The sequence below is a fragment of the Desmodus rotundus genome, chromosome 12 (genome assembly GCF_022682495.2).
Source record: "Desmodus rotundus isolate HL8 chromosome 12, HLdesRot8A.1, whole genome shotgun sequence".
Lineage (NCBI taxonomy): Eukaryota > Metazoa > Chordata > Mammalia > Chiroptera > Phyllostomidae > Desmodus > Desmodus rotundus.
Genome location: NC_071398.1, coordinates 37,339,927 through 37,350,593, shown reverse-complemented (window position 1 = coordinate 37,350,593; position 10,667 = coordinate 37,339,927). Strand labels below are relative to the sequence as shown.

At 47.7% G+C, this 10,667-nt stretch overlaps 1 protein-coding gene across 1 annotated transcript; it reads left to right on the top strand.

Annotated features, from left to right (window-relative positions):
• Positions 1-68: 68 nt before the first annotated feature.
• On the top strand, positions 69-10,599 carry NFKBIB (NFKB inhibitor beta). Its single transcript, XM_024577725.4, has 6 exons — positions 69-335; positions 7,822-7,927; positions 8,007-8,337; positions 9,283-9,371; positions 9,462-9,722; positions 10,455-10,599. Exons 1-6 carry the CDS (start codon positions 157-159, stop codon positions 10,548-10,550), a joined length of 1,062 nt encoding a protein of 353 aa, XP_024433493.1. The 5' UTR covers positions 69-156; the 3' UTR covers positions 10,551-10,599.
• Positions 10,600-10,667: the final 68 nt, after the last annotated feature.

Genomic DNA, 10,667 nt, shown 5'->3' with positions numbered 1-10,667 from the left:
AAGCGGAGCCTGAGCGATTTAGCCTACTCTGATTGGATGGGTTAGGGGGGCGTGTTGGGGAATTTCCCGCAGGGCGGAAGCTCCAGAGCTTCAGGTATAGCCCAGCAAAAGGCGAAAGGCGGGCAGTCACGTAGGGCCCCCTGAGGCTTCGGGGGCATGGCCGGGGTCGCTTGCTTGGGGAAAACTGTGGATGCCGACGAATGGTGTGACAGTGGCCTGGGCTCTCTGGGTCCAGATGCAGCGGCTCCCGGAGGACCGGGACTGGGCTCGGAGCTGGATCCGGGGCTGTCGTGGGCTCACCTCGTCTTCAGCTACGTCACTGAGGATGGAGACACGTGAGTGAAACTTAGGCTGCCAAACTGGGCCCTAGGATACTACATCTGATTTTCTGTTAGTCTCTGATCCCGGCTTCCCAGCCTGTCACTCCTTATTCTGACTTCTGATGCTTGACTTTTAAAATATTTTATTTATTTATTTTTAGAGAGAGGGGAGGGAGAAAGGGGAGAAAGAGGGGAGAAAGAATGGGAGAGAAATATCAGTGTGTGGTTGCCTTTCGTGTGCCCCGTACTGGGGATCTGGCCAGCAACCCAGGCATGTGCCCTAGGCTGGGAATCGAACCTGTGACCCTTCTGTTCACAAGCTGGCGCTCAATCCACTGAGCCACATCAGCCAGCACTCCTAACCTTAATAAAATCAATTTCCTACCCGACTTTGATCCTCATCCAATAATTTCTGATTTCCCTTCTTGTTCTCAGAGTTCCACATGCTTTTCTATTGATCCTAAAACTGCATTTGACCTTCCTGACTCTAGTCCTAAGACCTTTCTTTATTAGAACTGCAGCTCATGCAGGCACCTCCTGACCTCTGACCTCCCAAAACGTGTATGGTCTTTGATCTTTCGCTGCTGACTTATGAGCATTAGACCTTGATTTCCGAAATTGACACTTGGACTTTGACTCTAAGGTCCCACCTTCTGAGCACTGATCTTCACATTTCACATTCAAAGAGAAAATTTGTAAGCTCCAAGATAGCAGGGATTCATCTGTTAAGCAAACAAATGTTTATCAAACACTCACTACCACGTTTTAGGCTGCTGTTTTAGGTGCTGGTGATAAGGCAGTGAAGAAAACAGAAAAAACTTATGCCTGTTGGAGTGTACATTTGAGGGAAGAGGGTAGATAGGCAGAAAGACAGGAAAGGAGGAAGGGATTGAAAAAAGAAAGGAAGGAAAAAAAGAGAGAAGGAAAGAAAGACAAAGCAACAGAAAGACACAAAATAAGAGAAAAAAGAAAGATAGAAAAACGGTGTGCCGGAGGGTAGTAACTTCTTTGGAGAAAAATCAAGAAGGAAAATGAGACAAGTGGATTATTTGGCGAGAGCATTCTGGGTAAGGGTAAAAAGAGCAACCTTGGAAAGGCCCAAGTGAGGGACTGTACCTGGGGTTTTTGTGTGTTGTGTTTTCTGCCGTATCCCCAGTGACTGAGCAGTGCCTGGCCCATAGGTGGCACTCAATAAACATCGATCTCCAAGAACCCAGTTGGTTTCATTAATTCTCTCTCTCTTTTTTTGGCTAGTTTATTGATCTGTGTTTTGACTTTCATTATTTCCTTTCTTCTGCTTGCTTGGGGTTTAATTTAATTTAATTTTTCTTTTTCTGGTATTTGAGGTAGAAGCTGAGGTCATTGAGACCTGTCTTCTCTGTTACAGGTATTGGGTGCTATACATTTCCCCAAGCACAGCGTTAGTGGTATCTCACAAATTCTGATATGTTGTGTTTTGACTTTTGGTCAATTCACTATACTTTATAATTTCTCTTTTGATATCTTCTTTGGCCGGTGGATTATTTAGAAGTACGCTGTTTAGTCTCCAGACATTTGGAAGACTTTCCAGATACCTTTCTTTTATTGATTTTTAATTTAATTCCATTGTGGATTGAGAACATCCTTTGTATGACTAGAGTCCTTTTAAACTTAAGACTTGTTGTATGGTCCAGAATATTGTGTGCACTTGAAAAGAATATGTATTCTGCTGCTGTTGGGTACAGTGTTCCATTCCAGTATGTCCTTGCTGATGATTTCTGTCTACTTGTTCTGTCAGTTATTGAGACACATATTGAAATCTCCAAGAAGAATTGTGGATTTGTCTATTTCTCCTTGTAGTTCTTTCAAGTTTTGCTTTGTGTAATTGGACACTCTGTTATTAGGGGCACAAAGGCTTAGAATTATATCTCTTGCTTCATTGACCTCGTTCTCATTATGAAATAACTTTCTTTATCCCTGGTAATATTCCTTGCTCTGAGATCTACTTTGATATTAAAATTCTCGAGTCCTGCTTTCTTTTGGCTGACTAGTGTGAGCATGATACGTTTTCCACCCTTTTAGCTTTAACCTATTTTTAAGTATTTACATTTGAAGAGCTTTTTATAGGCAGCATATATTTGGGTTTTGCTTTTTTAGTCAATGTGACAACGTCTGCTTTGTAATTAGAGTGTTTAGACCATTTGCATTTAATTATTGATGCGGGTTATGTTTACTATACTGCTATTGGTTTTATACTTATCTCTTCTTTGTTTCTCAGCTCCTCTTTATCTTCCGTCTTTTGGAACTAGTACACTTTGTTCCATTGTATTTCTTTGTTGGCTTATTAGCTTTAACTCTTTGTTTTGTTATTTTAGTGGTTGCTCTGAAAGGAGGGGCTGGCAGACTTTGGCCTCCAGGAAGAATCCAGCCAGCCAGCTGCTTTTGTGTGACAGTGAGCTAAGAATGGGGTTTACATTTTTAAATAGTTGAAAAAAATAAAAAGAACAATATTTTGTGACCAGCGAAAATCATATGAAATGCCAATTTCAGGCTCTATAAATCAAGTTCTGTTGGAATACAGCCCCACTCATCCCTTTCCATATTGCCAGTGGCTGCTTTGGCTTCACCACAGCAGAGTAGAGTAGGTAAAAAAGCCTAAAATATTTATCTGGTCCTTTACAGAAAATGTTTGTGGATCCCTGCTTGAGAGCTTATAGTGGACAAATTTGACCTTTGAGTGATAGGAGGCCAGTTCCCGTGGAGTTAAAGAACCTTAGTGCATTTCCACTGGGCCCCGCCTGGCCGTTATGCTGTTGTGGTCGTACATTTTACTTCCACAGGTGTTATAAACCCCACCACACATTGTTATTATTTTTGCTCAAACAGTCAATTATATTAAAAAGTTATCTTAGGAAGCGGCTTACATAATAAAAAACCTTCTCCGTTGATCCCCAGCATTACTGTTTTCAGTGTTCCTTAGCCTTTGTATAGATCCACGTTCCGTTCGATACGCTTTTCCTTTTCCTTGCAGCTTCCTCTGACATTTCCTGTGGTGTGCGTCTGCTGGTGATGAGTTCCGTCAGCTTTCGTGTACCTGAAAACATCCATATTTTGTATTCATTTTCGAAAGCTATTTTTGCTGGATCAAAAATTGCGGTTGGACAGTTGTTATCTTTGAGTACATTGAAGATGTTGCCCCGTTGTGGTTTTCTTGCACAGTTCCCTATGCGAAATCTGCTGCCACCCTTATTTCTCGTCCTCTGTATTTAATGTATCTTTTCTCTGTTTGCTTTTAAGATTTTGGTCCTTATCATTGGTTTCGAACAGATTTTTTAATGGTAGATATTGGTGTAGTTTACTTCATATGTCTTGTTCTTGGCAGTCATTCGCCTTCCCGGCTCTGTGAGTTTAGAGTTTTCAGCAAGTTTGGAGAATTTTCTAGATACTATTTCTTCAAATATATATATATATATCTTTTATGCACAGCCTCCTTTAGGGACATTGCCCTACAGCTCATGGATGTTCTTCCATTTTTTAATATGCTCTTTGTGCTTTGTTCTGGAAAGTTCCTGTTGTGAAGTCTTCCAATACGTGAGTCTTTCTCCTGCAGTGCGTAATCTGCTGTTAATCCCGTGTAGTGTGTTTTTCATTTCAGATGCTGTAGTTTTTATCTCTAGTTCTATCTGAGTCTTTTTCTTTCTTTTTAAAATTTTTTTGTTTTTATCCTCATCCAAGGATATGTTTTATTGATTTTATCTTATTTTTTAATAATATTTTATTGATTGTGCTATTACAGTAGTCCTGATTTTTCCCACTTTGTCCCCCTCCACCCAGCACCGCCCACTCCCTCAGGCAGTCCCCCCCACTATGGTTCATGTCCATGGGTCATGCATAGGTTCTTTGGCTACTCCATTTCCTATACTGTACTTTGCATTCCCATGGCTATTCTGTAACTACCTGCTTGTAGTTCTTAGTCCTCTCACCTCTTCACCCATTCCCTTAGATCCCCCTCCATTCTGGAAACCATCAAAATGCTCTCTGTATCAATCATTCTCTCTGTTCTTCTTGTTTGCTGGGTTTATTTTTTAGATTCAGTTGTTGATAGGTATGTATTTGTTGCCATCTTATTGTTCGTAGTTTTGATCTTTTTCTTAAATAAATCCTTTTAACATTTCACATAATAATGGTTTGGTGATGATGCACTCCTTTAATGTTTTCTAGTCTGGGAAGCTCTTTATCTGTTTTTTGATTCTGAATGACAACTTTGTTGGGTAGAGCGGTCTTGGCTGTAGGTCTGTGCCTTTCATGACTTTCAATATTTCTTGCCAGTCCCTTCTAGCCTGCAGTTTCTTTTGAGAAATCAGCTGACAGTCTTATGGGAGTTCTGCTGTACATCACTAACTGCTTTTCTCTTGCTGCTTTTAAGATTCCCTCTTTATCTTTAACCTTTGGCATCTTAATTGTGATGTGACTTGGAGTGGGCCTCTTTGCATCCATCTCCGTTGGGACTCCCTGTGCTTCCTGTCTCATTTTGGGGGGCTGTTTTTTCTTCTTGTACTGTTTGGTTGTTTTTTGCTTCCATGTGTTCCAAATCATTGATTTGATTCTGGACTTCATTCACTCTACTGTTGATTCCCTGTAAGTTGTTTTTTATTTCAGTTAGTGTGTCCTTCATTTCTGACTGGGTATTTTTGTGCTGTTGAGGTCCTCACTAAATTCCTTGAGCATCTTTATAACCAGTGTTTTGAACTCTGCATCTGATAGATTGCTTATCTCCATTTTGTTTAATTCTTTTTCTGGAGTTTTGATCTGTTATTTCATTTGTTCTTCCACGCTTCTCTCTGTCCTCATTTTGGCAGCATCCTTGTGTTTGTTTCCATGTATTAGGTAGAGCTGGTAGTGTGGCGGTGTCCTGTAGGATCCAGTGGCACAGCCTGTCCATCACCCGAGCTGGGTACTCAAGGTGCACCATTTGTGTGGGCTGAGTACACCCTCCTCCTGTAGTTGAACCTGGTTACTGTTGGCAGGTCAATGAGAGGGATTTATCCAGGCCAGTCAGCTGCAAGGGTTGGCTATGACCACTGAGCACAAACGTCTGCTGTCCGTGGAGGATCAGCTGTGCAGGGCAGGGTGGTGGTGCTCCGACGTGGTCTGTAGTTATTTACTGGGTGTGCAGGCCCTGGGGATTCTCGGGGGGTGTAGGTGAAAGTTAGCCTCCACTATATTTTGCCTGGGGTCACTCTGCCTGAGCTATAAAGCAATCTGAGATGACTGCTACTTGGGCTGGGCTTGGAGATTCCCAGGCGAAGCCAAGCTGTGAATCTCGGTTGGTTGCTGCTAGTGCTGGATCTGGGGTCCCTCAGCAAGAAGTATGGGGGTGCTGAGGACTCACTGAGGTTGGTTGTTGCTTGTTTGAAAGGATTTAGGAAGTTGTGCAGCATGATCTAAGACTAGCCATTCATATAGGAAAGCACCTTGGGGTGGGGGTGGTCTGTAAGTTTGGTGGGACAGAGTCTCTGGGGATCTCCAGGGCAGGGCAAACAGTGTTAGCCATGTTGATGGAGTTGCAGATATGGCACCTGCCTGCCAGCTGTCTGGCTTTGTGGGGGGAGGGTTCAGAAAAGGGAAAATGGCCTCTGCCCACCTTTCTGTCTGGGAGAAAGATCTCCCCCGGATCTCACCTTGATGCCAGACTTTTCACTTTCTCCCTGTGTGCCACTGGTGCCTTTTCAGGCTGCCACCCCAGTGCCGGAGCTCAGAAGGAGTGAGTCTGATTAAATCCGTGTGTGGGTTCTTTAAGAGGAACTGCTTGGGACTCCAGAAGTTTCTTCCACCTACTCAGGCCCTGCTGGTTTTTGCAGTGAAAAATTATGGGGGCTTATCTTCTTGGCACTGGAATTCTGGGCTGAGGGGCCTGGTGTGGGGCTGGGACTCCTCGCTCCCAAAATATTCCTCCTGAATTTTTATCCACCACACGTGTATGTGGGACCAGACCAGCCTGTTCCGTGTCTCTGCCCCTCCTACCAGTGTGGATGACTGTGGTTTCTTTAATTCTGTAATTATCAGACTTCCATTCAGTTTGATTTCTGATGGTTCTGAGTGATGGTTGTTCTATATTTTAGTTGTAATTTTGATGTGGTTGTGTGAGGAGATGAGCTGTATTTACCTATGCGTCATGTTGACCAAAAGTGTTTTTATTCATTTTAGAAAAACAGAAAGGGAGTAGGGGAAAAGAGAGAGAGAGGAACATCGATGTGAGAGAGAAACACTGATCTGTTATCTTCTTTACGTGCTTCAGCCAGGGACCAACCTGCAACTTTTGGTGCACAGGGCGACACTCCAACCCACTGGGCCACCCAGCCGGAGCTGGAGTCTTTTTCGTTTATTGCCCATATCTTGACATTTGGAGTCTGTGAGATACAGCTGATGAGCTGTTTCAATATTCTTGTTTGCTAATTCTGACTTCTGGCTCCCTTCTAAGTCAACTTCAGTCAATCGATAATTCTGATTAGGGACCATGTATTCCTGCCTCTTTGCATGGCTGATAATCTTTGATTAGATGTCAGACATTGTGGACTTCACCTCGTTAGGCTGGTTAGTTTGTGTTCCTATAAATATGCTTGAGTATTGTTCTGGGTTTCAGCTAAATTACTTGTAAGCAGTTTGATCCTTTTGGGTTTTGCCTTTATGACTTGTTAGGTGCGTCCTGAACAGTGTTCCACCTAGTGCTCATTGTTCCCCACCACTGAGGTGAGACCTTCTGGACTATTCTACTCAGTGTCCTGTGAATGATGGGTTTTTCCTAGTCTGCTGGGGGGACAGGTGCCGTTCCCAGTCTCAGGTGAGCAGTGGGCACGTTTCTCTAGTGCTTTTGGATGATACTTCCCCACGCTGGCGTAGTTTCCTCACACCGGGCCCTGATCAGTATCCTCCCAATATAGGAGAGGACCCTCTGCAGATGTCCGGGGCCTCTCCCTGTACATCTCTCCTCTCGGGTTCTCCATCCTCTGACTCTGGCCGCCTGGTTCCTACAGACTCGGCTCCACCCCTCACCCAGGCACTTCCCTGCACTGTGGCATGGAAACTGTCAAAACAGCAAGCTGTGGCAGGCAGGCAAAGGGTTCACCTCATCTCCTGTCTCTCCCTGTCATTCGTTGCACGATGTCCAGTATCTTGAAAACTGTTGTTTCATACAAAAAAAGGAAGGAAGGAAGGAAGGAAGGAAGGAAGGAGGGAGGGAAGAAAAGTGCTATTTTGTATACTATGTTTTGTTTGATTCGTTGGTTGATTCAGATAGGAGGGAAATCTGGCCCATGTGTGAGGGGAGGTAGAAGTCCTACTTAATAAACATTGATTAAACAAATTTTCTGAATTAACTTGTACCTGACCCTCCCAGATTCCTGACGGCTGGTTCCAGAGCTGTGTCACCATGGCTAGCACACAGTGGGCGCTGCATGTGTACTGAATGAGTGAATGCAAGAGTACTTGACCTCTGCCTTCTGATGCCTGTCCTTGTTCTCAGGGCACTGCACTTGGCTGTGATTCATCAGCATGAGCCCTTCCTGGATTTCCTCCTAGGCTATGTGGCTGGCACTGAGTATCTGGACCTGCAGAATGACCTGGGCCAGGTGAGCCACTGGAGGACATGCACAGCTTGGGGCCAGGATTCTTAGTGCAACTCCTAACCCCTGCGCTCTGCTCCTGCAGACAGCCCTGCACCTGGCAGCCATCCTGGGGGAGGCATCTGCAGTGGAGAAGTTGTATACGGCGGGCTCCGGATTGCATGTGGCAGAGCGTGGGGGCCACACAGCTCTGCACCTGGCCTGCCGTGTGGGGGCACGTGCCTGCGCTCGAGTGCTGCTCCAGCCCCGCCCCCAGCGTCTCCGGGAAGCCCCCAACACCTACCTCACTCAGGGCCTGCACCACACCCCTGACACCAACCACACCCCTGTTGCCTCATACCCTGAACCTGACTTAGAGAAGGAAGAGGATAAGAATGAGGACTGGAAGCTGCAGCTGGAGGCTGAAAACTACCACGGTGAGGGTCCCCAGTCACTAAGCAGGGCTAGGTGACAGCACCCGGCTCTGGGCTCAGCTCTCCTGACTCAACATCCAGTCCCCTGGGAAATAATACTGAGGCTTCAGGGACCCAGGCTTTGGGACCAAAGACTCCTCCTGCTCAGGCCTCAGATTATTGAGAACTGGCCACGTGGCACCCGGGACTCCCCCCCCGAAGGCTCCAGATCACTTGTAACCCACAGGGCAGAGCTACTAGGCCGGATCCAGGTGTTGGGCCCAGTCTCCATAGCCGGAAGGCACAACTCACCCTGGACACCTCCTACCCTCAGCCATGGGTCCTAACCCACCCAGGATGATGGAACTATAGGCCCAGGCCCTCTGAAATTCTGGCAGCCCAGGTTCCCAGAGATTGACATTGGAGTTTGGGGACAACTGTCTGCAGTCAGTCCTCATGGGACAAAAGACCGTCTACCCAGGGCCCTGGTGCCTGGGTCTCAGCTCTTCCCTTTGTAAGTCCAGCCACCTGGGACCAGGCCCCTCCACAAGGGGACTGAGGTCATCCAGGACCCAGTCAGTGTTTAGGGATTACCCCAGGCCTCCAAATTTATAGGCCCTTCAACCACTCAGGACCCAGGAATTTGGGTTCCAGGTTCTTTGTAAAGTAAGACCAGACTCACGGCTCCTGGCCCCAAGATCCAGGCCTCCTGTCCATAGCCACAGGCTCTTCAGCTGTTAGGCCCCAGACAGACACCCCACAGCCTAGAAACTGGCACCGCCAGCCACTTCCAGTCCACCTGAGACTTAGGCATTTACAGTGCAGGCGGCTCTTTGACACACCCAGCAATTCAGGAGCCAGACCCCAAGCTCGGTCACCCTCAGGCCACAAAGCCCTCCCCCAGGATTGTGGCGTTGGGTACCCAGGCCCCTCACCCTCATCATCTGACATCAGTCGCTCTGTCCCCAGGCCACACCCCACTCCATGTGGCCGTCATCCACAAAGACGCAGAGATGGTCCGACTGCTTTGGGAGGCCGGAGCTGACCTCAACAAGCCGGTGAGCCTCCCCAGGGAGAAGGTGTGGTGGGATGGAGTTTTCCCTGTGGTGGGGCAGGGCTTCCTATGACGTCTCTGCTATACCCCACAGGAGCCCACGTGCGGCCGGAGCCCCCTGCACTTGGCAGTGGAGGCCCAAGCAGCTGATGTGCTGGAGCTTCTTTTGAAGGCAGGTGCTGACCCTGCTGCCCGCATGTACGGTGGCCGCACTCCACTGGGCAGCGCCATGCTCCGGCCCAACCCCATCCTCGCCCACCTCCTCCGTGCACACGGTGCCCCTGAACCTGAGGATGAGGACGACAAGCCTGGCCCCTGCAGCAGCAGTAGCGACAGCGACAGCAGGGATGAGGGCGTGAGTCAGGAGGAGAGACTGGGCAGCCCAGCTGGGGGCCCAGGGTGGATGGTCAGGTGGAATGCCCTCATTAGGAGAAATTAGGCAGCACACTGAGATTGAGCTTGGGCTGCTGCGATTAGAGAACCCAGGCAAACAGTGCCAAGTAGCTGGATGGGGGGTGGGGGTGGGGGTGACTGGCTATTGTGGTTGAGAAATTAAGGCAATGGCAGAGGGAGAGCTCAGGCAGAGGTAGAGAAAAGACCTCGGCCGGAATGACCAATAAATAGGCAGCAGTGAGCAAGCAGCAGCGTGGGGAGTGCTCGGGCTGGGGGAAGATGACCTTGGGCAGCAATGATTTGGACACTGGCAGCAGTGGGGAAAGACCTTAGCCAGTGGTGAAGATGTTTCTTGGAGAACCCAGGCAGCTACTTTGGGCAGGGGGTGATGTTGAATGGGGGGACTGAGGAATTTGGGTAAAGGCAGAGGGAAGGGGCAGAGAAGAGAGACCTCAGTGGCGCGGCCGCTGAAGGCCTGGAGAAGCAGCTGGGCTAGAGCCCCAGTGGCAGCTGTGGGTGAACACAGCTGGCCTTGAAATTGGTGGGTGGAGGACCAGGAGCTGGGAAGTTGAACAACAACAGGGAAACTTGGGTTTCAAGACAAGACCCAGTTTTTTGGGTGAGTGGGAGAAATTTGGCAGCGGGCAAGGTGGCAGCCACCTGAGCTCCTCTGTTTGGCCTGCTCTGCCCCCAGGATGAATACGACGACATCGTGGTCCACAGCGGCCGGACCGCAGACCGGATACCTCTTACCCAAGCCTCCAAACCTCTCCCTGACGACCCCATCTGACTTAGTTGTTAATAGAATTTCTAATGTAATAAAATCCCAGTTCTGACAACCAGAGACTAGATTGACTGCTCCCGCCCAAATCGAGTGCTACACAGTAGGCCTTGGTGGTTTTCTTTG

Coding starts and splice junctions, on each gene's coding strand:
- NFKBIB (XM_024577725.4), top strand. CDS start 157: ATGGCCGGGGTCGCTTGCTTGGGGAAAACTGTGGATGCCGACGAATGG. Junction 7,928..8,006: donor TGCAGAATGACCTGGGCCAG/GTGAGCCACTGG, acceptor CTGCTCCTGCAG/ACAGCCCTGCACCTGGCAGC. Junction 9,372..9,461: donor GAGCTGACCTCAACAAGCCG/GTGAGCCTCCCC, acceptor TATACCCCACAG/GAGCCCACGTGCGGCCGGAG.